The following is a 27,948-nucleotide window of genomic DNA, read 5'->3' as shown; positions in this document are numbered from 1 at the left end:
GATGTTAGGAAGTTCGGAACATTGTTTTTTAGCCATTCTTGGTTCACTCGGTGCCGAGTCCTATTGAAACGTCAATGGTCTGCCACCGAAATATTTGTCTGTCCACGGCTTCAGAGAAACCTCCAGAAAACCTTCTCTATAATATATTTCCCATTTACCTTAACGCCAGGCTTGATGAAAACGATTTAAGAGCGCCCATTTGCGATTATAGTGGCCTAAGCCATTACCTGTGGTGGGTACTGTCTCCTGGTGGCCAACCGATGACTCAAATTCGGTGAGATTGAGTTTTAACTCGTCGCAAAAAGTAACTGCACTCTAAAAACAACAATCCTTAATTTCTAGCAACCAGGCAAAGACAATTGCCTTTTTTTTAAAGGACCTCTTTTATGCTACTCGACCATTGAAGTCCTGGCGACGCGCACTCGCCGCACTGTTTCAACGCAAAATAGATTCCCCAATTCATTTTACATTTTTTTGGCAGTTTGGGAGCCGATAGCTTTAAATTTTTTATATTTTTTACACCATTAAACGTTCATTGAATACTTAATTTTGTGCTTTTCGGACTTTATTATTTATTCGATTTTCATGAATGAAGCGTTCAATGATACTTTGAGCATCACTCAGTCGTATCGAGCTACTCGAATGTTTGGCCGAGCTATGTTTTCTCCCTTGTTTTTTCACAAATGGAGAGCCTACACTTTTATGCTACCTCCGAACGGCAGCTGGTTTTTTATGAGGAGCCTTTTCATGGTAGAAACGAAATTCAGAACACAAAATTCAGAACACAATGCTTGTGGCATTTTCTCGTATTGTTACTCTTATCTCGCTCTGTACTCATGTTTTAGAAGAGAAGAGGGAACTTCTTTGCCTTTCAACTCATGTTAACATTTGTTGTTCAGTGAATTTTGAACACCTGCTAAACCAAATCAAAGCTAACAACCGACAACCGCGCTGAATCACACGAGGTGCAAAGAAAAACGAATGAACTTGTGTCGGAGCTTTCTAAACATCCAAACTAATAATTTGGAGTCTACTCTGAGAACCAATAGAATATTGTAGTATTTTGTAGTTGGTAGTGAGCAACCCATGATTTTGCCAGTCATGAAAGAAGTTACTTCATCGCACAGGGTGTTTGATATTAACTCATTTTACAGGCAGTCCCCGTTCGATACCACTGAGGTGTTTATTAAATGATCGAAAGAGAGGGCGATAGATAGTTGACATACCTTGACTAATAACGAGTTTGCACCAAATTTGACTAGTACATCGACTGGTTCATTTCCTTTAGTATTTTATATTGTGGCACCCAGCAGATGGCGCCACTTTAAGTGCAGTTTGGTTTTCTTAATTCTAATGACTGTTGATGTCAAACCTCCTACCAAAATGTAGCCAGCAAGCCATGCTTAGAAATTGCCTTCAACTAATATTCCGTTTATATTTTCTTCGTTCTTTTTAGTTTTTCTGGCACGTGACAGGCAGGACTCTATAGGACTTGTGAGCACAGCCCAATTAACTACAAACAGGCAGCTTTCTCTGCAGGGTAGGCTCGTATTTAGGTATCCATATTTGTTTATTTTCACAACATATAAACCTCAGATTATTTTCATACATGTGTGTGTGTGTGCTTCTTTCGCTTTGTGTAGCAAAAGTTTACACGATTGTTTATTTGTACCGTCATGGCGCATACTTAGTTCGAACTTGGGCATTTTATCTGAGACATGCGGCAATTGGAGTGGTCAGCGTGGGAACAGGCAGCTGCTGATACGAAACGAGTAACTGGGTAAACAATTTATCCAAACCAGCCGCGTTGCTAGTAAAGCAGCTAAGGTAGCAATGAAGCCAAACTTGGTACTGAACTCAAATTGTTACCGGAAATGCCGCATTTTTTGTTTTTTTTTCCACATCAACCAATGTGCAGCATGCAATTTTCTTACATACTTACATGCATGCATACATTTTCATATACTAATAAGTGTAAAACTTACATAAAAAATAATTTTCAAAGAAAAAATATTTGTACGGCTATTGTCAATACCCGTTTACTTGTGCTTGCTTCAAAAGCTTGATTCCACATAATCGGTCAAAAACCGGCACCACTTGAGAGGCTTCCATGAATGATTTTTCGCTACACGATTTTTTTGTTCACACTCTTTTTTCATTATTTTACATTGAAATTTTTATCTCTTGTTTATGCAATAGTTTCCACTTTTTATGCGCTACATCCGCCGCATTCATTCGAGCCGCAGTGAATGGATGCTTTCGAGTTTCGAATAATGAAAATTGAAACTAAAATAATAATCAAAAACTTTACAGCTACTTATTGTATGTGGAGTGTAACCGAACAACAAGTGTATTGATGCGGCACCATTGTGAATAGGTGGGGGCAAAATAGAAATATCAAATGACTATGGAAACAGTAGGTTGCTTTTGTTCGAAATATGTAGCGCTTTACGTATGGCGCATGAATTTAAAGGCATGCATAGGCCAGAAATAGCCACTTGTTTATGAAATATTTAGTCGTTTACACAAAGAGCATAAGAAGGTGGCGCAAAATTAATCATCCTATTTTGTTTTTGAATAATTTTTTAATTTTAATAATTTTTTAATTTTAATTTTAATAATTTTTAATTAATCATCCATTTTCGTTTTGGAATAATTTTTTAGTAAGTAAAACAAAAGAATGTTTTCAGTGATGGAAACATTTATTTTTGGCCTTTATGCGCTCCTTTGTTTATCAGTTTGTCTATTGCAGCTGTTTAATTCGCAAGTGTCAAATTTAAAATGTAAATGTTTTTAAAAAATGATTGATTAATATATTTTTGTATAAATTTGATTTACTATTAGTAAGAGGTTCTTCATACATGGATGAGATTTTTATAAAAAATAATATTTAAAAAAAAATAATATAAAAATGTTTATAAAAAATTATTGAAAAAAAATTGTTTTGCAAAAAATTATTATTATTTGTAAGAGGTGTTTGTCATATATGGATTAGATTTCGATAAAAAAAATTAAAAAAAAATATTTATAAAAATATTATAAAAAATTATTATTACTAGTCAGGGGTTGATCATAAATGTCTTAGATTTTTCTAAAGTATTTTCGAGTATGTATAAAGAAAAAAAATATTTATAAAAAATTACTGAAAAAAAAAATATATAAAAAGTTATTATTACTAGTACATACACACATATATGAATGAATTAAATTAAAAACAAAAAAACTGAAAACAATAATAAAAATTTGTCTAAAAAGTCATTGCAAAAAACATATTTTTGTAAAAAAATATTTAAAAAAAAGAAAATAATCTCATAAATAAAAAATAAATGAAATTAAAAAGACAATAAAGAAATAGGCAGAGATTGTTAAACAAAAAATATTTAAAAAGGCGTTTAAAAAAACTTTTTGAAAAAAAGGAAATATTTTTATAAAAAATGATTATTATTTAGAGGTTTTCTATATATGAATTGGGTTTAAAAAAATGAAATAATAATAGTAACAATGTTTTTGTAAAAAATTACTTGAAAAAAGGAAATAATACCATTAAAAAATAAATGAAATTAAAGTGTCTATAAAGAAATAGTCAAAAATTGTGAAATAAAATATATTAGAAAAAAAATGTTTGTAAAAAATTATTGAAAAAAAATATGTTTATAAACAATAATTATTATTAGCTGCCGCCGTAGCCGAATGGGTTGGTGCGTGACTACCATTCGGAATTCACAGAGAGAACATCGGTTCGAGTCTCGGTGAAACCAAAATTAATAAACAAAACATTTTTCTAATAGCGGTCGCCCCTCGGAAGGCAATGGCAAACCTCCGAGTGTTATTCTGCCATGAAAAAGCTCCTCATAAAAATATCTGCCGTTCGGAGTCGGCTTGAAACTGTAGATCCCTCCATTTGTGGAAAAATATCGAGACGCACAGCACAAATAGGAGGAGGAGCTTGGCCAAACACCCAAAAAGGGTGTAGGCCCCAATTATATATATATATATATATATATATATATATATATATATATGTATATATAAAGAAATAGTCAAAAATTTTGAAATAAAAAATATTAAAAAAAAAATGTTTGTAAAAAACTATTGAAAAAAATATTTTTATAAATAATAATTATTATTTGTAAGAGGGTTTTCGCTTATGAATTAGATTTTTGTAAAAAAAGTATTAATAAAAATGTCTATAAAAAATTATTGAAATTTGTAAAAAATTATTATTACTTCTAAGAGGTTTATCATACATGAATTAGATTTATATAAAAGAAATTAGAAAAAAATTCTACCAAAAATAAATATGTTTAGAAAAAAACATTTAATAATAAAAATGTTTATAAAGAAATAATGAAAAACAAGCAATATTTTTGCAGTATTTTTTAAAAAGAATAATATTTGTATAAAAAGTTACTGAAAAAATATACTTTCGTAAAAAATTTGTAGAAAATAATTTATAACGAACAAAAGAATTTCGTAAAAAATAATCAACCTGAAAATTCGATAAAGAAAAAGTCCAAAATTGTCAAACAAAAAATATTTAAAAAAAGTGTTATAAAAAATTATTGAAAAACCAAATATTTGTATAAAAAATTATTATTATTAACAGGTTTTTCATATATGAATTAGATTTCTGTAAAAGAAATTAAAAAAGAAAAATATTTTTATAAAAAAATAATAGAAACAAAAAAATAATATTATAAAAGTTATTGAAAAAAATATATTTCAACAATTATTATTACTTGTAAGAGGTTTATCATATGTACTTGAAGTAGATTAAAAAAATAAAATTAAAAAAAAAAAGTTTTAGAAAAAAAAAAAAATTTCATAATGAAAATGTTTATAAAGAAATATTGAAAAAATATAATATTTTTGTAAAAATAATATTTGTATAAAAAAAATGTTCCTATAAATAAATATTTAATAATAAAAATGTTTATAAAAAATATTGAAAAAAATATTGTACAATATATTGTACAATATTTTTTTAAAAAATTATTTAAAAAATAATAATATTTGTAAAACAAAAAACAATCGGAATTAAAAAGCCAATAAGAAATAGTCAAAAATTGTCAAAAAGTGGTGCTTTATAATTTGGAACGGGGTATATAACTAGTTTTCTAAGCAAATTAATCGAAGTTCTCATAAATGAAAATCTGATTTAATCCCCAAAAATTAAGCTGTAGATTTCAGATTCATTTTATGCACGCAATCCCATGGAAAAAAATTGCAAAATTACATTTACCAAACAAACTGGCCCACCCTAATGCCCGTAACATGCATACATTAATATTAACGCTTGAATGCTCTACATGTTTCGACATGGCGTAGCTATCAAATTTTCCGCTTAAAATTATTATAATAAAAAAATTTTATCAGAGCGCCAAAGCATTTTAAATATGAGTAAAAGTGTACGACTTTGAATGTATGAATGTATGAGGCTTGAAATATTAGAAAGTTGCACTTGATTGCAACACTAGCAGCTATTCAATAGAAAATCAGTGGAAAGCATGGAACGCAGCAGGTGTTGAAAACAAAACAAAGTGGCAAGAAGAAGAAAAATGTAAAAATTAGCAGATGAATTGTTTGGAGTCATTGCCGTCGACACCGCTGTGGACTTTGTTGTCAAACAACGAAAGTGGAAAAACCTGACTCAAGGCTGATGTAAGAGTGCTGAAAATCACGTTGATACACAAAACAAAAACACATACATACAAATATTTTACACTCACAATGAACGCCGAAAAACCGGCTAACAGTGCCAATGCGCATTGGCATTCGGGCGACCGAAGAAGCTGCAATGTGAGCCAAAGTGCAGCTAACAGAGAGTTGAAAAATACATAAACACATGCATACATACATACGTACGCACGTATATTAATTTATGCATACATTAAAATGTATAAAAATATGTGCATTTGAATTGCATTGTACGTTGGCTGGTTAACAATGACCTTAGCCATGATGAGGACGGCGGACTTACTATGACGCGTTGGATTCAGTGCAATGGCAAACTCGCTGCCTTGCTGACTGACTGCCTTTACGCCAATGTCGCCGCCGTAGAGTTTTATTGCACACAAATGTTTTCATAAAATAAATTTCTAAAAATGTTGATGCAGGCAGTAGGCGCATAAAACTTCTAAAATTAGTGTTGGCTATGGCATGACTGCATGTCGCATGGCGTATGGCGCTGGATCAGCCGGATAATGAGCGACGGGCAATGGGCGATGGGTGATGGCGCGAGTGGCATGTGTGGTGGCAAGAAGTAGGTACCTTTTTGTTGCGGTTCCATCGCAGTTTATTTATGTTATTGTTATTTTCCTTCATTCTTATCTTTATGTGGTCGATAATGTGTCCTTCTGCGATTCAGCACACGGCGTTGCAACAAACTTATAAAGTTGTGAAAAATAAATGAACAAAGACAGAAGATATTCACGTAAATGCTTTAGCTTGAATTCAGCTTTAGTTTTAATGCCGCACAATGCGAAAGGGGCAGCTGTCAAGTGTGGCGTGACAGCCATGGCAAGAATTTCAATGAAATGGGTTAATGGTAAATGATTTACGCTCATTTTCAATGCACTAAAGATATTTTTTTGCTGTGCTTTAACTTTCTTCTATGCGATTTTATAGCAGCACATGCATGCATACATATGTATATGTGTATGTTTGTAGGCACGGCTGAAATGTGGAAAACCTACCAACGCGATTTCTTTCAAGTTCGTTTTTCAAACTAAATAAACAGATTGATTCAAAAATTGTGTAAGGGCTTTAAGTTTGGCTGACTAGAAATATTATTGAGATGAATTACTTTGAGGAAATCACAGATATATTTTTAAAGTAGCTGTTAGTGGGTTATATGGGTTTCGAATGCTAAAAGAGCTTATCGTTAGTTCAATTGAGGAAGGCCGGAGCTCATATTTTTGTTACTTTACAGGAGAAGAAAAAAACTGGCTGCATATTCAGAAAAGAGAAATATTTTTTAAGTTATTTTTAGTTGTTTTATTACGATTAGTTTCGATGCAATATTATTCACTGTTACTGAGCAATAATTTTTTTAGTGAGGTTACATATTGAAATCCATTAAAAACTTGATTTGGTAAAAAATATTAGTTTTAGGTTCTTCCTATATTAAGATGAGGATGTTTCCTCCAGCTTTTTAGTAGTTTTGTAAATATAGGGTCCGCCATATAACTTTATGGAATTAAAAATGCTATAAAAAAGAAACTACTCAATATTTTCCCAAACTGTTTTTTTTTTATTTTGAAGTACAATCTTTCCGGTTAATGATGGAACACAACTTCATTCATATGGCTGCCTCGACTAGCCATGCACCATCCCATACGATCGGTCCAATTTTTCAAAACATTTTCGATTGTATGCGGCTGTATTTCAGCTATGACATCGCGTATGTTGGTCTTCAGTGCATCAATTGTTGCTGGTTTGTTGGCATAACACAGGTCTTTGACGGGACCCCAAAGATAATAATCCAACGGCGTCAAATCGCAGCTCCGAGGCGGCCAAACGATATCAGAATTCATTCTGTGCTTTTCTTCTTCCCATTGCCGTACGTAATTTTCGTACACATTCTGCAACATTACCATGATTTTCAAAGTAATGTCGCAATATTTCCCAGCGTTCTTTGAGCGTATACACAACCATTTTCGTTCAGCGGAAGAATAAAACTAATTTTCTGTCAAATCAGATGACAGCTAAGTGTTACCATTCTTCAAATAATACCTAGTTCAAATCCGTTACGATAGATGGCGGGCCCTGTACTACTTTTTATTCATACTTTCCAGCGTATCAAAAATAAACATTAGATAAATATTTTATGATACGAATTGTATTCAAATTTTTGAAAATTCAGCCTTTGCAACCGAATTTACTATGACAGCTCACAGCAAAGTTCATCTTCTCGTTTTCAGAATAACTCAAAACGGGTTCAAATGAAACTACCAAAAAAATTTTCTTTTCTATACATACGAAAATGCATAAACTTGCCTCACTCCATACAAAATTCGGTACTGTTTTTCCATCGAAACTATAAAATTGATTAAATTCTACGACTTCCAACTAAACTAAAACTAAGACTTGAAAGTACCTCGAAAAATTGGACTTGTTATAAATAAAATAGATTTTTTTAAACATTTTTCGAAAAAATCACCCCAAATAATAAGAAGTTTAAGCTTAAATTGTCTACATAAAAATAGTAAAAATTATATCAATAAACTCAAAATTATGATAATTGAGAAAAGGAAATAGGGATGTGAATGGGTTGATTTTTAAAGAATTAAAAATTATAAGAAAAAATATTGGACCGAAAGCTGGACCGATTTAGAAGTATCTACCCCCGAAAATTAACCAATTTATAAACAAAAAAATTTTGTGATACATTTTCCAAAAAATAACCTCAGGTGATGGAAGAGTTTAAACTAATATGTCTGCATAAAACTAATACAAACATTTTTCAACAGAATCAAAAACCCAAAAATTAAATCAAAAAAAGGAAAGGAGTCGTCAACGGGTTAATTTTTGACGAAAGAAAAGTGATGAAAAAGTATATGCCGAATCCAAGTCTTATGAGTAAATACTTCGAAAAACATTAAGATTTCCTCGAGTCGGGTCGATTTGAAAGTACCTTCAAAAATTGGGCTTTTTATAAATAAAACTAATTTTTAAAAATATTTTTTTTTTCTAAAAAACCGCCTCAGATGATAGAAGAGTTTAAACTTAAAATGGCGGCATAAAAATATCTAAAAAAATGTATCAACAGAACCAAAATAATGATAATCGAGAAAAAAAGTTGGAACGTTAATTATTGAAGAAATGAAAGGAATGAGGAAATATATTCCTAATAGAAACCTTAATCGATCAAGTTTTGGCTGAATTATCCAACTTTTCCTTTTGCTTTGGCCTAAAAAGTGAAAAATGGAATCAACAAAAAATGGCATAAAAAATAATTGCATGAAAAATCCCATTATTTTGATTGCGTAAATAAAATCTGGAAAATTGTTTTGCAGACCTTTTAAGCTTAAACACTTCAATATTTAATGCCCTCAAGAAAAATGTTGAACAAAATATATAAATAAAAAAAAAGATATTTTTAAAAGCTAGCATTCGATTTTTGGAGGTATTACCTGTATCAACTCAATTCAGCTCAGGTATATCCTAAACTTTTTTCAGAAATACTTTTGCGTAAATCCTAAAATATATTAAATTTTATAACTTCGGTGGAAAATGCAGCAACTTTTTACGGTGAGACACCTTTATATACCTACTTTGAATATATCGTAATTGGGCGAAGAAAACGAAAGTAAAGTGTTCTTTTTATATGGTATCTGTTTTTATGTTATCTTTGACATTTGTCAAGTAGACAGATGCACCATTTTACGCGATAGAACAACGTGTTAAAATTGTTGAAACTTATTATGAAAATGGTTGAACCTTAAGAGCAACATGTCGCAAAATTCGTGATTTTTTTGGAGGAACTAATGGTCAGAATGAGTCGAAAATTCAGAGGTTGGTGAAACAATTTAAAGAAACTGGCACTGTCGAGGATAGAAAATGGGCTCGTAGACCAAAAACTGGACATTCTATTGAGAATATTACTGTCATAGCGCAAAATGTTGCTGAACCACCTTGAACATCGATATCTCGTCGTTCTAAACAATTAGGCATTCATGCATCGACTGTTTGGCGCATTTGACTTGTAGACGTGGGTGATCATGGTGGGCATTTAAAAGATGCCATTTTTCATTTTTCACATAAAATACTTAAGAGCTGAATTTTAAATAAAAATAGTGAAACTTCAAGTAATCGAAATGTTTTCATATTTATTTTAAAATAACATATAGGCGCTTCTTTTGAAATACTCTTTATTTTAAACTATAAATATGTATATACCCTAGGATCAGAAAGTACCGGGAATGTTTAGATAAAACAAAACAGAGTTAAATTTCAGATAAATTTATTTTATTTCCTTCAAAATATGACCCGTCTGAAGCAACACAACTGGAGCCAACGTTTAACCCAGTCCTCCATTCATCCCATTATATGGCCTTTAGCGCCTTCGTCGCATTCTCTTTGATCTCCTCCATCGACTGAAATCTCCTTCCACGAAATGGTAACTTCAGCTTGGGAAACAAAAAGAAATCAAAGGGGACAATGTCAGTTGAATACGGTGCTTGCACGATGATATTTACTTGGTGTTTGATCAAATAATCCAGCACAATTTGGGCTCAGTGCGATGGCGCGTTATCATCATGCAAAATCCAAGAATTGTTTGGCCTTTTCGGCCGTTTGCGATTTGCAGCATATCTCAAACGCTTCAAAACTAACTAATATTCTTTATTGCCTGTCTGGCCCGATGGAAGGTACTCATGGTGCACTACGGCTTAGCAATCGAAGAAAACAGTCAACATCACCTTCCCCGTACTTTTTGATCAAAAGGCATGTAGTGAAACGCAACTACAAGGAACCAACTTTTTGCAAGTAGTTGCATAGATAACTACATTAGAGAGTCCACTCCTCCAAAAAAATCCAATCATCATAAATTCCTAAAGTTCCTGTGTGAAACATAGGGCCAATTCAAAAATTCAATGCCAGATGGTTAATTCGGTATTTCACCAATTCCAGAAATTTACTTTTTAATCAAAAAACTACAAAGCGCACCACTTTCTTTATGGTATCATTTTCTCATACATATGCATTTTAAGTTTCTCAGAAAATGTTCTTGATTTGTTTGATGTTTGCTTCAAATCAGACATCGCAAATTAAAATAATTTGTAATTTCTTTCAATCAAGTCTGAATAACGTAATGGGTGATTTTTCAGAAGTATAGAATTGTTTTTCAAAAAACAAAAAAAAAAAAAACTAAGTAATTGTCAATAGTTACTAGTCAACATTATGTATATGAGCTAGTATTCATTATATGAGCTTGCGCAAATAGTATATCAACTACTCGGTTGACAAAGTTTTGTGCCACTTTTTCCAAAAGAGCAATTGGATTATATCATTAGTCACACGCCAAATGTTGATTTTGAATCTGTTAATTGATTTATTGACATAGGCCACTGGTTTGAAGTACCCTCACTAAAGCCGCACCAGAGGAGTCAAATAGCTTAAGGATGGACCCGTTGAAGTGGCTCAATTACCACAAGTCGTCATATAAAGGCCTTGCTGTAGCCAGTAACATTGACGTGGTGCATAATTATCCTGCAGCCGTGACCTTTCACAACACTTTGGAGGAGCGGCTTGAGTATTTTCGGATTATGAACGATGACTAATTTGCGGAAATGTTAGCCGATTTATGTTGCTGATGGAGTTCATCAGATTTTTAACAATACTTTGGGACTACTTTCAGCTTTGAAAAATGGGGAGAGAGAGAGAGACTTCTTGAGAGAGACTTTTTCTTGATGTACGTGTATTGCGATCTTGAGGTGCTCGCACAGATCATTTCACTTCAAATATGCCGAATTTTGCTTACTCACTGTAGTACTCAAATGATTTCCCAATTGATTCTAATTTCTACAACAGTTTTATCTCATAAGCGATTGGCGTGTGAGCTTAGATTTTCAAATCTCAATCTTCCTCAAAATCTTCAATGGAACGGACGTCTGATTAGGCACATCGATGTATCAATAATCTTAGATCAGGTTTGGTTAGCCAGGTTGCTTGTCAAATACTAGAAACTCGGTGACTCTCAGACCCATGTAGATTTGATTTCCATGCTCTAACTAAGTTGCTTAAACCACTTAGATCCTTTTAAGATCTCTAAGAAGCTAAGTAGTACCTCCAATGAGACATTTGGCAAATTTCTCAGATTTTCTAAGAAATAATCGCCAAGATATTTGACACAGCTTCTTTGAAGAGCATGACTTTCACAAATGGAGGTGTTGTACCGCCTAAATTTATCTGCTTCATCATCACAACTCCTGCAGAAGTCATGGTGAGTTCCACCGATTCTACGGGCTAGGGTGCCAATAGTGCAGTGACCCATTATAACAACTGTGAGGACGCTGGTGGTTGATCTATTGAATCCAAGCAGATATTTTAGATTCAGTTTTGGCCAGAGCGCTTTGGAGACCCTGCGATTAGAGAGATTAGTCAGAGACCATTTTCTATCGGATTCCGCGATTACGCTCAAGTCAAACGCAGTGTACGAGGGAGGTTGAATAAGTACCCGTGTTTGATGACGGAGGGCGCTTCTGAGGGAAGTTGGTGTTAAACAATGAATTTCTCCCGGTGAAGATGGCGAAGACAGTACCATCGGCCGCAAAGGTCATGGCGACGATTTTTTGGGATGCGAACGGCGTCATCCTCATAAACTGTTTTAGAAAACGAAAGAACGAACTTATTGAACCGCCCTCGTACAGTTCGTTTAGAGGAATGCTTATGCCCTCTACAACTCGCTGAAGGTTCAGCTCGGAGACTTTCTGTGCACACTCATTTGCTTTTTCATTTCCCTCTACTCCAGAGTGGCCAGGAACACAACAATGTGTGATGTTGTGTTGTTGGATGAGCGAGAGCGACCTCCTGCAATCTTTGAGACATCTTGAATTGATGCGCGCTGAGGTTAGTGCCTTGATCTTTGCATGACTATCAATAAGCTTGAAAGTAGGCAAAACCCACTGATAAGGTGACCGATTTTGAACGCCATTATAGGGAAAAGTGCTTTGCAAATTTGGTGCGCGGAACGCACATTTTTCAAATAAAAGTCCAGCTTCTTTCTAGCATGGCTTTCTATGGCGATTTTTCAACGTATACTGAACAGAAATTTCAAAGCCACAACTTTGCTTAAAAGGCTGAATTAACAGTTGTATTATTGAAAGTTCTATGCGTGAGCAAAAAAAAAAGAAACACCCGTTACATATATGTACATATAAAATAATTCCCCGAAATAAAAATCAAAGCAACGTGATTAATGTCTTTTGTGGCATACTAAAGTGCAGCAAAATGTAAAATTCTCTTTGTTGTAACCGAAGGAAAAATAAATGGAAAAAATTTCCTAAAACAACACCCTAAACTGGAGTGTTGAAATGAATCATTCGTTGGCAACATGCATAAGCTAAACATGTTGCACTGCCATCGCTAGCTGCCTCCACTGGATGGACGTTTACGAGCAAGAGGGACTGTCAATCAAGCGCTAAGCCAATGCAGTTGGCCGTTGCATGCAACAATAAAACTAAAACGCCACTGACTAGGAAATACAGCAGCCACTGAAAGACTGCAACACTGCAACAGCAACGGCAGTGCAATACACTTGTGGCAGACAAAGTAAGAAGAGGAGGAAAAAAAACGAAATTTACCACAAAATAATAGGGAACAAGAAAAAAGTACAACCGTAATTGCGGCAGCAGCAGCAGCAGTAGCAGCAGCAAATAACAGCAGATGCTGTAGCAACAACTGTATAATGCGGGCAACGTTTTTTCTTATGTGCCGCTGTTGGTGGAAACTGCAATTATTGGCATTGTTTGTAGCAACCAACCGTCAGCCAAACGCTTGGCGGTATGCACGCCAGCTTGGCAGCAAATCAAGCATTTGTTGCCGCGACATTCAACTTGCAATTTTCGCAAAAACAACAAAAACAACAACAATAACGACAACAACGATGATGACTACGACAAACCCATCAACAGCAACCGAGGCAGCTGCGAACACATCATCTCGTGCCACTGCACTTTATACGGGTATCGTTTTGTGGCAGTAGCGGTAATAGCAACGGCAGCGGTGAGTAACGTGCACAAAACTGTTGCATTAAAATAAAATGAGGCAGAAAATGCCAGCACGCAGTCACACATTCACACATACTGCAACGTAAGTATGCGTACATGTGCCGCATGCAGTTGATTGGCGCCTTCATTGCACGACTTCATTAGTTTAAAAATAACATTCCACATGCGGCAGCGAATGAGCCTTATGAAAACGTACTGGGTAGCTGAGTGAGATATCCGCATCTGTATATGGATGTAATTTTTTGTATATTTGGAACTCTGTATCTGTATCTGTATCGCTGAATCTATATCTGTGATCTTTATCTGGGTCTGCATCTGTGTATCTGTATCTGGATCTCTGTACAGGCGTCTTTTTTTAAGTTTTTTGCGAGGAGGAAGCATCGAGAGACTTAACTCCGGCAGTTGGAGACTTTAACCCGAACTAAACCTCCTACCGTCAAGGTACCGATCCCCTTCCGGTACTACCGTTAAGTAATTCGTAGGGAGACAGTTGAGCATTAGGCTTTACGACAGTTACTCTCCACATGTAGTCCGTCAAAAGTAGGTATGTCTGGATTTGTATCCACAGTTGTGATCAAATTAATAGTAGTGACCTCAACATAAAACAAAAAGTTCTATTTATTGAAAATAAAACTTAGTACAGTAATTTTTTTACCACAATTTTTTTTGCTTATTATATTAGGTGCGTAACTAAGTTCCCGCTGTTTGCCAATAGATGCCGCCAACAGTGTGTACTAGTCGATTCTAACATAACGTACACGTCAGAAACCAAGCTTTCACATATGGTAAATAAACTGCTTCGACACATAAGTGATTTTGTTTTGGTATCACTTTTGGTTATGTGAAAATGTCTGATTTTGTGCCGAATAATCGTCATTTGCGGAAAGTGTTGACTTTCCTCTTTCATTCGAAAAAAAAACCGAGGCTGATAAATAAGATTCCACATGGCACAGACATCAAAAAATGGCTTGATCCGTGGATAGCCTCAAAAGATGAACAGTTTTACCGCGACGGTATACGAGACCTACCAGAAAGATGGGAAAAAGTAGTAGCCAGCGATGGGCAATACTTTCAGGGATTCACTTGTAACCCTTATTTCAGAATAAAGTTGTATTTTCGTCAAAAAAAAAAACAGTTGGGCATAAAATAATATTTTATTAATATAGTTTTTGCGTTAGTTTTTCTAATATTTAGTTGAACAACCTCGATTTTGTATTATTGCCGCGCATCTGCGTGGCATGGAATCGTTGAGATCACGACGCCCTTTCAGTGGGATTTGTTTTCATGCCTCCTGCACTATTTTCCATGTATCCACAGTTTGATAGTTTACGATCGCCAACACTCGTTTTTCTACCCATCCATAGATTTTTTATAGGGTTGAGTTCAGGCGACTGAGCAGGCCACGGGCATGACCTTAACTCCCTTAATCGAAAACCACTACTTAGCAAATTTACTTGTATGTTTTGGGTCGTTAACTTGCTGGAACAACCACTTCAACGGCATATTACATTCAACGTATGGCAGCATTACATTTTCCAAAATACCCACATACACCTGCTGATCCATTGAGCTATACCGAGTTGTGAACATAGTAAATAGGAAGAAACTACAGCGGTTGTGTACTTGTGTTGTGTGCTTGGCCATGTCTCGAAGATGTGCGAAAGTGCTCCGGCATGGCAGTGATTCGAAAGGTAACGCACTGATGGACGACGAGGAAGAGGTAGACCTAATTTACGTTGTGGAGATCAAGTGAGGCATAACCGGCAGCAGGGGGTGTCACCAACTGACGTCAGCAAGCAGCGAACCGAGTTGGATGGCGCAATGTTTTAGATTCGGCCAAAACCGTCAGACGGTTGTAGTGCCATCTAAGTAATCTGCATCTGTGATTTTAACCGAATCTGCTCCTGCAACTGTATCTCCATCTATGTACCTACATCATCATCTGTGCGTATGCACCTTCTTCCCGCAACTTTGTGTCTCTAGCCGTGGAATGTCAAGTCGAAAAAGCACAGAGAGTTAACAAAACATTCAGCGAAATCTGCCGATAGTGAATTTGTTTGTTTTAGCAAAATACAAAAAATTAATAAGCATACAAATATATATTTATAGTATTTGCAGCTATGTACGTGTGTGTGTGTAAATCTACGTCTAAATGTGCGAATGCTTAAATGGAAAGTTGCGTTGCCGATGCCGCTTTTTATCTCTTTTTTTTAAAGCCTCTTTTTGGGAGTTTTGCAGAGCCAACTTGACAGCTGCCAGCTAAATGGCAAGTTTGTGTGTATTTAAGCGTGTATTTGTAGCTGCATATGTGTATTCTGTTTATGTACCTTCTGCCAACACCAGCGAGGTAAATGAATCTCTACTGGAAATATTCACGCTTTGCTTTTCACTTTTCTTCTCAGCTGATTTTAGGTTAAGCAATAAGTATGAAAAACGGTATATCAGCGAACGCAGTCCCGCAGGGCAAAGAGGTGCAGTGATAAAATACATTTTCAGTGGAATTGTTGCTATTGGCGATATGAATTACTCGCCTTTTGTCTGCTAACTGCTAACTAAACAACTAGTACGTCTTTTTGACCCCATCTCTTGCAGCTTGCTACTGCTTCTCTATATTTCTTTTCAATAGACGCACACATACATATACAGACTTCAGTATCAATTAATTTATTGTTCGTTGTGTGAAAGTCGCTTGATGTGCTAACAGAAATTTGTGTTAGTTTTGCTTGCTTTTGCTGCAAAATTTGCTTATGGGTGTATGTAATTATGATCAGTTTTTGTTTTTTCTAGTGATTACACTTTTATAATATATGATAATATCTAAAAGTGATGGTCTTAATGTGGTGAACTATGGAGGTATTTTTATGGACGAAGCCATGCACATTTTCGTACCATTCAAAGTCCAAGCGAAAACCAGTAATTTGAATTAATTATTTTGAGATTTTGTTAGCAGCGGTTTGTTACTTTTTAGTCATCGATTTTTTGTTATCTGTGCTAATTTTTTATTCGAACTCATTAAGCATATGCACTGTGAAGTTGGAAAGCAATACATTTAAAAGTCCATGAAATTTGAAAACCGCAATTATTCTTTGTCAGGCGAAATCGAAAATGAAGACAATACTGATTTCCTTTATGATTTTAAAAGCATTGCATAGAAAAAAAGAAGACTTCACTAGGCTAAACCAGTGAAATTGTTCTTGCGTTTCATTCCACTCAACTGAAAAGCCTTCTCGAGCTGCAGATTATTTTTATAAATTTTACCCAAAAGTAACCGCCAGTAATGTTGTAAGACAGAGCGGGTCCATTTATGCATATACAGAATGAAATCTCGAGGACAGGGTGGGCGGAGATGTGTATTCCGAACATCTGGGGATCTCTTTCAATTTTCGGCTTCCCGACTACTGTAGTATCTTTCAGGCTCAGCTGATGGCAATAATAAAATCCCTGACACTGATACAATATGATGCGATACCTCAAGATGATATCTACATTTTCACTGATAACCAGGCGGCGATAAAATCCCACACAAAGCCTTCGGCAACCTCCAAGGTAGTCTTGAAATACTGCAAATGCCTTAACGACATGCCCGAGTCAGCGTCGAACGATGGCATAATGAACCTACCTGCAGAATCGTCCAACAATTGCCGCCACTCTCAATGCTAAACTCATAGAATATCTGCTAAGACGAGATAAGCACAGTGTTAGTACATCGATATCAGTTAAAACGGGGCATTTCCTAATCGGCAGGCACGCCCAGAGTGCAAACACATAACTTCTGCAGAAGTTGTCTAGATGAGGAAGAGGAAGAGACGATCCCGTACCTTCTTTGCCACTGTCCTGCTCTATCTAGACGTAGACTTAGACATTTTTAGGTAGGCAATTCTTTAATGAATTGGAATATCTTATTTCTATTGAAATCAAGGATCTTCTACAATTTTTTAAAAGTACAAATTGGCTTTAAAAGAGATAAGAACAAGTACCCCACGCGGCATCACCATGGGCATAAGCCTGAGTGTGCCCCTCAGTGGGCAAGCGCTTCAACCTAACCTAACCCCACAAGTCTTCAAGTGGGCTATGCTCAGGACTGAACGTTGGCTATTCTAAAATCTGAACTTTTCCGGATGGAAGGAACTTCTTTGTGCTGAGCGCAGAGTGAATTGGTGTATTGTCTTACTAGAAGATCTAGAAATTTTCGTAGAGCTGCGGAAAAATTCGACTGGTACATCATCCGGCAGATTAACGTATAAATCAAATCGAAGGCTTTGCGGAATATTGAAAGGCTACATAAATTAATAGCGATCCGCCAACGTGATTTCGTTTATGGCAAATGTCTTTTTCATCAGAAAAAATAATGTTGTGAAACTTGTCTGTCTACACAAAAACTTTTTCAGCAAAGTTTTTCAATAAATTTAGTGCCCGCTCGCAGGACTCATAACTATTTATTTTCGATCAAAATTTGATAGACTCTTCTTCCTGATATGTTGAGATCTAAATGAGTATTGACCTTCAGGCAAGAAATCTTTCTCTCTACTGCTCGACACACAGGTTCGAGATCGCACTGTTGCCAGAGCACCAAACCAGTCGTGACTTGGCGGAAAAAATGAATTGCGATCATAAAACGATTATCAACTCTCTTCATTGAAAGAGAGTTAAAGACAACTTTGGAAGTCTGGCTGCCTCACGGGCTCAACGAAAATAATAAAGAAAGTCGCCTTCAAATTGCTTCTCAGCATTTCGCCCTCCATCGAGCAACACGCAGCCATAAACAGCACTTTTTGTACCGAATCGTCACGGGAGATGAGAAATAATGGCTACACATCAATACGAAGCAAAGAAAGGAGTGGGTGGCTCCAGGAGATACGCCAAAGCCAAGAGTCAAGCCGGATCTTCATCCAAATGTGTTTGTATGTGTTTGCTGGGACTGGGAGGGCATGGTGCACTGTGAAATACACGAAAAGAAGGTCACGGTCAACAAGGAGCTCTACATTACCTTGCCAAACCGCTTGAAAGAGGCTATTCAACTGAAAAGACCTGATCGACATGGACAAACCATACTTCTTCACGACAACACCACGCCCCATGTTGCAGTGGAATAGCCTCATTGAGGCGGTGTAGCTGGGTAATGTAGAGGTCCTTGTTGACCGTGGCATTCTTTTCGTGTATTTCCAAGTGCGTCATAGCCGCACTCCCAGAGGTGGAATGGGAGATCCTTCAGCATCCGTCCTATTCTACGAACCTTGCACCGACCGATTACCATCTTTTCCGCTCCCTGTCAAACCATATGAAGGCTATTACCTTCGATAACAAAGAGGTTCCTAAAAAAGTAGCTCAACAAATTCTTTGACACCTGACCAGGCGATTTTTTGCGAAACGGCATCAAAAAATTGTACGAGAAGTGGGAAGAAGTTGTAAACCGCAACGGCGAATATATAATTATTTAAGGGGCTCAACCAGTGTGAAACTTTGAAAAATTCCAAAAAATTTTTTTCATATTTTTCAGCAAGCAAGCAGCAACTTTTTGAAGAAGAAGAAGGTGAATTATATGGGCCTGGAATAGCAGATTAGGATTAGGTATGATATTTATCGTTTTATAAATGTGAGATCAGTATTTTTTTCTTTAAAAACGTTTTTCTCAAAATAGCGTTTTCTTAATTTGCTGCCACTGTAACTTAAAAACTAATTTTACGAACGACTTGAATCTTGTTTCCTCATTTTAAGTATTCATTTTTACATGGAATGACCCTCCGATATTTCAATCTAATAAAAATTGTAAATTTGCGATGTGAAATACTATCACATTTTCAAGCTAAATTTTTATACTTTTTTCACAACTGCGGGATTTTTTTGGATTTCGTTTTTTCAACACAATCCTGCGTTAATCAACGCGTGATACCATCATCTTTAATGACTTTTATGTTTTTTTTTTTTATTTCAGGCACTCTGAAGACCGTAACAAAGGCAGCAGTGGGGAAACTTTTTTTTGGACTTTCGAGAGATGCCCTATTATTAGAAGAAAAGTCCAGATTTTCCTTTGAAAAAATTTGTACTTGAAGTTTAATTATATATTAATATACAGTGCACTCGCGGTAACTCGAATAGCCGCTAAGTCGAACGACGTGCTAACTCGAACACATTTTTTCCCCTATTGACTTCTTTGTAACTCGAACAATAAAAAAGCGCTATAACTCGAACAAAAAAACAAATTTATTTGTACACACATTCTTTTCAAACATGTATTATACATTTTGTACATAGATACATATGTAATAGTATATGTATATAAATTATATGTATACTAGTGTATTGTCCATATGAATATTTCGGCGTTAATATCCCGTTAGTTTTCTGGGAACAACATCTTGCATTGACCAAATTGCTTTAAATTTGTCATTTGTAGTGTATCAGTGCACGTGAGTAATGGATCGTAAAAGGTTGAAGTGTTTAACATTAAAAGAGAGGGCTGAAGTCCTTAACAAAATTAAACGTGGACGTAGTGTTACTTCACTAGCGAAGGAATATGGGGTAGCCAAGTCCACCATTAGTCTTATAAAAAAGAAAGATAAGGCAATTTATGGCTTGCACTAGCGCTACCGGCAACCATAAGCTTAAACTTCTCGTTATTGACAAAGCAAGAAATCCTCGTGTTTTCAAAAATTGTCCGGTGGAGTACAAAAATTCCAAATCAGCCTGGATGACTTCGGCGATTTTCAAAGACTGGTTTCATAATTCGTTCGTGCCGCAGGTAAAATCCAGATTCATTAAAACAATTTTTTTAACCAAGTTAAATGACTTTAATATTTAGGTAAGAAAATATTTGAAAGATGGGGGACTACCTGAGAAGGCTCTTCTTCTAATTGATAATGCCCCATCACATCCCAACGAAATCGAATTAAAGTCCGAGGATGGTTTAATTTTAACTATGTTTATGCCGCCGAATGTGACACCATTGATCCAGCCAATGGACCAAAATGTAATTCGTATAACGAAACTATACTACAGAAATTTTCTACTGGCTTCCATTTTCAACAATCGATCGAAAAATCGATATCGATGACTGTTTTTTTAACATAGCACACTCAATTGATAAGTCGAACAAATTCGATAAATCGAACAGCGCCTGTTTTAATTAGTTCGAGTTATCGCGAGTGCACTGTACTTACAAAGTTTTAAAACAATCAATGTAAAACTTTTTTAAAAATAAATTTTCAAAAACCACCTGTTTTTTTGTCAGTCACACTGGTTGAGCCCCTTAACTTAACAAAACCATTGATCTTTTACGGGAAAAGTCTCCGAACCGCGTTATCTCTCGAAGAGGTGATCACAATTGGCCACCTAAATCTTGTGATTTAACACCTTGAGACATTTTTCTTTGGCGTCACGTGAACACGCCAACAGCCCAGGGTCGATTCAAGACCTCAAAGATGGAATTCATTAAGCTAGCGAGGACATAGGGCAGCCACTTTGCAATTCGGTTATGGAAAATTTCATGAAAGGAATATTGTCCTATAAGCATGGTCATGGTGGTCATTTGGCGGATGTTATTTCCCACTATTAACGGCATACCTTCCTCTTTATAATGAAATAAACATCCGATCATTTATATTAAAAAATAGCATTTTTCTTTGCATAGCAAAATAACACTTCTTAGTGGAAAACCCTTTTAAACACCGATGCGTAATTGTTCCCTACTTAGTAAATAAGTTGCTAAGAAAAATGTTGCTAGTCATTTAGAATGTTAATAAGAACAACTATTTTGTGAATATTACCTTGCCATAGAGTGCTAAAATTGTGACCACCACTGTAGGTATACACAAACAAAACATTTCAGTATTTAAAAATCTATGACTATTAACTCACCTTCGTTGACATGTCCAGTCTTTGGTAATGCTTCAGTTTTCGTAAGATTATTCATTTTCTCTTCTATTTCACTTTTATATTCCACACACAATTCCGCCGGCGTTGAGCAATAAAAACAAAGTTATGATTGCACAAAAACCACCACAAATATTAGAGTTAGTATCGTAGTATTATATAGAAAAACAGGTTAAAAACTGGAATAGTAAAAAAAAAAAACAAATGTAAATGTTGACGATGGAAAATTCAAAAAACAGCAAGAAAAAACACATAAACACATTCATTAAGAAGTTTTTTATAAGGCAGCTCGTAGCTGAAATGTGTTGGAGAGCGGATTGGCTCAAGGACGAATGAAATGTGCGGCGCTCCGTACGCTTAGATGCTAATCGCACGAGAATACACTTCCAGCATTGGATGTTTATAAGAGTGAAGATTTCCGACTTGTTGAAAGCTATCACTCACAAGCAGAGTAAAGCAAATGCAAAAGGAGGGCGGCTTGAGCGTGAAGCTGTGACAGGATTGTTTTTGTTTTTTGCTTTCGATACATCGTTTTGGGCATATATACGTACATATGTGCGGCTTCGCAGCCAGCCAGGTGTTTGCTGGAAGTAGTAACTGAAGTGTTATTTAGTTTTTTTTTTTCTATTTGGAAACAACTGAAAATTGGAAGCAACGCTAGAACTGCGCTTCATCTAAATCGCTACTTGAATGCTGTAGCTGGGTATGTGTGTATGTACATACATACATGCATATATACATAAGCATGAATACGTGCATATGCACTTGCACGAAAAAAAAGTGTTTATTATTGCCTAGTCGCTTGTGCGGCAATTATGTTGCGTTGATTTGGCTTTAATGGCGCACTTAAAACAAAAAACAAAAACAAAATAATAGGTGTTCTCTTTCATAAATTGCATGCGCTTCTATTTCAAATATGTGCATATGTATGTATGTATATATTTATAGTATATATGTACATACATACACCTATACATATACATAGAGCGCTGTCGGTCCACGCCCGTCGGTTTCTTTGCACTTCACGCTTCTTGCACTTTCGCCACCCAATTTCGTGCTCACTAAAATTTTTTAGTTTTATTACATTTTTTTTTTCGTTTAATTTTGTGTTGTACTTTTCTTCTTTTCGTTTTGTTTACTCGCGTAACGGTACTCTATTTTCTTTTTACTTTTTTCCCGGTGCCAATTCCAAGCGGTCGTGCAAACTCGCCATCTCAGCCAAAACTGATTGGAAAAATATCTAAAAAACAACAAGAAAACACTTGTGTCGCTCCTCCACAGCAATTCATTCAATCAGCTGTATTTGGTTCGCAATTAATTTTAATTTCACCACTGAACTTTTAACTCCCGGCAGACCTCTACAAACACAAAAAAAAAAACAACTAAAATATTTACTTTAAAAACTACACTCACAATAAATGCATTTATTTCAATAGAGTGTTCTTTAAACTCAAACGAAATCACTATTTTCTTTACAGCTGCAACGCAGCAGCTGCATTCCTCGCCGTGTGTCGTCCGATGCTAAAATGCACTTTGTTTTACTCGTCAGCTAGCGCGCTACTATTGCTGCCGTGCTGCCTTGCTGCCTTGCTGCCACTTCACTCACACGTTCGCAAATCAATGGTCGACGATGGATAGCTGGCTGGTTGGTTGGTTGGCCGGTCTACTCAACACGAATGTGTCGCATTTAACAATTGCTCGCTTGCTTTCTGGCTTTCCTCCGCTGCACACCTTCTGCACTAACATCACCTAACTCTGCAAACTCTACTCGTACATTGCCAAAGCGTTGTTATAAACAAAACAAAAACAAATCTACATGAATACATCAACTACAAATATTGTATTTGTATGAGTGTGTGTGTGTGTAGTGACCTGTTGGAAAGTGTGTTGTTGTTGTGCTTAGTATAGTAATAGCATAAAGAGCGTACCGAGAGAGTGATTTTGCTCTGGAAACAGAACAGAGTTACCTACAAATTTTTCTTAAATATAAATGTGTTTTCTGTGAACGTAAAATTCTCTTTAAGATATATTTTAATGAACGTCATTACACAAAATGCGCATTTTTTATTCATATGGTTAAGGTTCTACTGTGGCCGCAACAAAAACATAAAAAATGCATAGCCAAGTTCTTTTCCTTCCCTTCGACAATCGGTACTGGAACCATTCGGAATCATATCCGGCCAAATTATATCCGTCATTTTAACAGCATTTATCCAAAATTAAAGCGTAATGTTGTATGCTGTCACAATAACAGAAAAAAGCGTCCGTCTACTACTAATACGCCTACCATTCGGAAGTGCGTAGGTTCGTATCTCCGTGCAAGAAACATCAAATTATAGAAAGAAAAATCGTGTTTTCTAATAGCAGACGCACCTCGGAAGGCGAATAATAGCGGCCACACCCCCGAGTGCATTTCTGTCATGAAAAACTTCGTAAAAAATATCTTCTTTGATGCCTTCACATTTCTCCAAATGCAAAGCAGCACATTTTGATGTCAATCCCTTCCTTGTAACTGCTTTAAGAAACTGCTCACTTTGCGCACATAGATAGATTATGGCAAGTGATACATATCTCATCATCTTTAATAATTTGTTCATTAAATGGCATAATTTAGTCTTCTTTCAGCAGCTTTCTGCTGCTAGAAATTCCTTTACTTTATTTCAATTCATCCAATAGTGTCTAAGCTTATATTAAACAAGAAAATTACGTTTTTTTTTAAATCCTGCCACCTAAGATAATTTGCTAATGGTCCAAAAGGAAGAATTGATGAAAAGTGCAAAAAAGAGATAAAACAGGGTTAATGTGATGAATAAAAATATTAGCTCTAAACAAATTATGAGTCAAAATGCTTTCCCTAGCATGAACCGAAGAATCCGACAAATTTTTAGCGAAGACTTTCATTTAATTAAACCGAAGCAAAGATGATGATTTACAAGGTTTGGCCAATAACTAAGATGAAAAAAATTGTGGGGGAACTTCCCACGTTACTTGGGAGATTCAGCAGAATTCACATTTCGCCAATCAGTCGTTATTCAGACGGCAATGAAGTGACACTGTGTTGCGTTTTTTCCTATATCACTAGCGCAAACTTAGTTTTTTTTTCTTAAACAAATCGCTTCGTGATCCCGGTTACGTTAGCCTATTAGCTGATTCTGTCAAACTCGCTGAGAGCCGGATAACGATCTGTTATTAACCATACCTTCTCAATTCTTTTCACCATGAAACGGAAGCTTATGCGACAACACAAAGCAGCGAATTCGCAGAGAACTATGAAACGATTAATGACAATCCATTTTACTAGGACGCAACTTATGTTTGCAAAAGTATTGGAGAGACACCAGCGAACCACCTCAAAATCGTCACCACCGAAAATTTCAATATTATAAACGTGGCTGCCTTTAGCCACCATGGCAATACTTCATTTGGGTTCACCTAAGATGAACACCGGAGATTATATAGCAATCTTGAATGCCATTTATTAAATTGTTGCGAAGAATTTCATAATGAATCTTGAACATATTAGCAGGATAAAGCACCTATCCGTAGCGCCAAGTACATGGAAGAATTTTTCTCCCTCAAAATATTTCGACAATGAAGCGGTTGGCGGATAGTGAGGAATGGATAACCTGTGTTAAATTATTTGCAAGCAAGTTTAAAGGAGTGGCCGCCAATTTTGATGATTTAATTTCTAGCTGAAGGAAGCTGATCGAGAAGAATGGGCAAAATTGAAATGATGGGATACGTGTATCAATCGTATACTCGATGCCATGATTACTATTAAGGAAACACAATATATTTACATTTTTTTATATTCTTTCTTTTAACAGTGACTTTATAACTATTGGACTTAGCCCGTTAAAGTTACAATTAAGTATTCGTTTATTTCATTTTTTTAATTGTCTTGATCATAATGAGAAATAAAAATTAATTGTGGCAGGAACATTCATCATCATCTCAGCAATCTCCCTCCATTCAGCACGATCCAATACTAGAGATTTCCTGTTTTTGACGCTTAATTCTTTCAGAGCCTTGGTGACGTTATGCAGCCAAGTTAGTTTTTGTCTGCCACGGGGTCTTGAGCGTAAAGGATTGTAGTCCGGCAGAAGGTTTTGTGGCCTGCCGTCATCCCAACTGATGGATTGCGACTTAATAAACTTTACAATACCTTCGCCATTGCAGAGACTTAGCTTCTTATTGTCATGTGACATCTTCTTCGCGTATTGGGCCAAATACTTTACGCAATATTATGCGATCAAATATTCAAGATTAATACTCCGAATTTCTGCGCCGTAGATCAACACGGGTCGAATGTGCGATTTAAAAATAGTGGGCTTGCACCTACGGGAGAGAGATGTTGATTTCAGGGAAATTTATGTTATTGTAGACTAAGAAGCAGGAACGTTAAGAAAGTATTTAATGTTAAGTGGGGTACCAATAAAGAAAGAAAAATAAGCGGCTACAGAAAGGTCACCGGGCTCTCGAATTCGGAATAGCAATATAACCGAACTCAATATGAGTAGCGTTATTATATTTAACTATTTCCTTGAGAGCTTTTTAAAAATTAAATATTTCTAATATAACAGAAACAATAAATATAAATCTTCAAACAAGTTTTATTTTGAGATATAAAAAGATGGCAAACCTTCGAGTGTATTTCTGCCATGAAAAAACTCCTCATAAAAAATATCTGCCATTCGGAGTCGGCTTAAAACTGTAGGCCCCTTCATATTTGGAACAACATCAAAATGCACACCACAAATTGGAGGAGGAACTCGGCTAAACACCCAAAAAGAGTGTAAGCGCCAATTATAGTCAATTAAAAAACGTAAAAAGTCTAAATTGCATTATGGTTCAACTAAAAAAGGATAAGTACAAAAACCATGTGGCAGCACTGTGTCGCAATGGAATAAATAATTGTACAGTTTGACAAGCTGTGGTACTCTTCGCCAAGTAACCGCTCACGTTAATGATACCTACTTCATAAATAAAAACTTTTACATAGCACTCGTACCACATAAATCCATTAGCAAAAAATGTGTCTCATTCGGTTATTTGTAAATCATGCCATAGAGAGCTAAAAAGCTCTGCCGCAGTGTCAACAGTTTGCTGGAAGTTAATTCAATTTCCCGTCAACACTACAGTGGCATTCAAACAATATTTAGTGTAATGGTGCCTAGTAAGTCATCATTTAGTTATTTGATTTGGCAGCACAGCCATAGTAGTGGTGTATGTGTGTTTGTATTTGTAGTTGTGGCTCTTAATGATTTTGTCTACATTTCCTATTTGTTTTCATAATGGCCCGCACTTCACTTATGTACGTGTACATAACATATGCTTGTGTATGTGTGATCAAGCCAGCACAACAATACAACCTGTATTCAAAATGAATTTTTAACTTTTCCTATTTTTTGAATGAAAACCAGTTCTGAGTTGCATGAAGAACTCTACTCTTTTGCTAGCGGAGAATGAAAAGAGTTGAAATGGCACATAACGCACACTGCTGCGGATGCTTATGGCATAATTAATAACGTAAAAGAGAGAAGAGAAAAATACATGGGTGCAATATCTTGTTTGATTAAAAAATACCAGTTCCAAAATAATATAAAGCAAATGATTTAATACATAATGACATACATATATTTTATTGCCGCATTCCTTATTTTACTATTAAAATAAAATGTTTATTTTCACTTTATTTCCTGTCATAAAAGTTATCTATGAAAACAAACAACTTTCAACTGAATTTTAATGATTCAACTCGCCTGTTTATTCCAAGCACTTCAGACTCCCATCAACTGCGCAACAGGTAGTCAGTCACCCAATACTGCGCGAGAGCAAAAGCAACTCAGCCCATCGAAAGTCACTCAAATGTACTGGCACTTTGGCGTACACAACTGCCAACAAATATATGTATATACAAACTCGCATATGTGAAACACTTGGCCAGCGAAGGCAATAGACCGACGTTTACAGCCACTTGAAAAAGGTTTTCTAACCGACTTGAATTGGCAGCAAACCGATTGTATTGCCCGAGTGTGATTGTTGACCCAACAACCCTGCGGGAAAAACTTTTCCCTGTAGGAAAAATTTTTGCATTTTTAATTGAAGTAAATTTTAAAAAATATGATCAAATTATTTTAATTGAAAACAAAAGCAAGAGTAAGAAAAAAATAAATTCAAATAAAGGCCATCAAATTAGGCGACTGAATTATTTCTGTTGAATTAGAAATCAAAAATGATTCTCTCTATTTTAAAAGGAGTATGAAATTCATCGGAAAATGTTTAAACTTTTAATAAAAAAAATATGCGTTTTCTGCTTCTTCTTGATTGGCGCGATAACCGCTTAAGC

The 27,948-nt window shown here is 35.6% G+C and overlaps 1 protein-coding gene across 3 annotated transcripts in view; it reads right to left on the bottom strand.

Moving 5' to 3' along the window:
* LOC128863200 (myb-like protein AA) overlaps positions 1-23,345 on the bottom strand; it is a 63,588-nt gene extending 40,243 nt beyond the window's left edge. For 2 of the 3 annotated variants that reach the window (XM_054102222.1, XM_054102224.1), the window contains exons 1-2: positions 23,013-23,345; positions 21,585-21,778 (exon numbers count right to left, since the gene is read on the bottom strand). In XM_054102222.1, the coding sequence (XP_053958197.1) occupies positions 21,585-21,639 (55 nt within the window). In that variant the 5' untranslated portion in view covers positions 21,640-21,778; positions 23,013-23,345. Of the gene's footprint in view, positions 1-21,584; positions 21,779-22,768; positions 22,955-23,012 lie in introns of those variants that run through there. The other variant, XM_054102223.1, reaches the window with a different exon arrangement.
* Positions 23,346-27,948: the final 4,603 nt, after the last annotated feature.

The sequence above is a fragment of the Anastrepha ludens genome, chromosome 5 (genome assembly GCF_028408465.1).
Source record: "Anastrepha ludens isolate Willacy chromosome 5, idAnaLude1.1, whole genome shotgun sequence".
Classification (NCBI taxonomy): Eukaryota; Metazoa; Arthropoda; class Insecta; order Diptera; family Tephritidae; genus Anastrepha; species Anastrepha ludens.
This window is presented reverse-complemented; position numbering and strand designations above follow the sequence as displayed.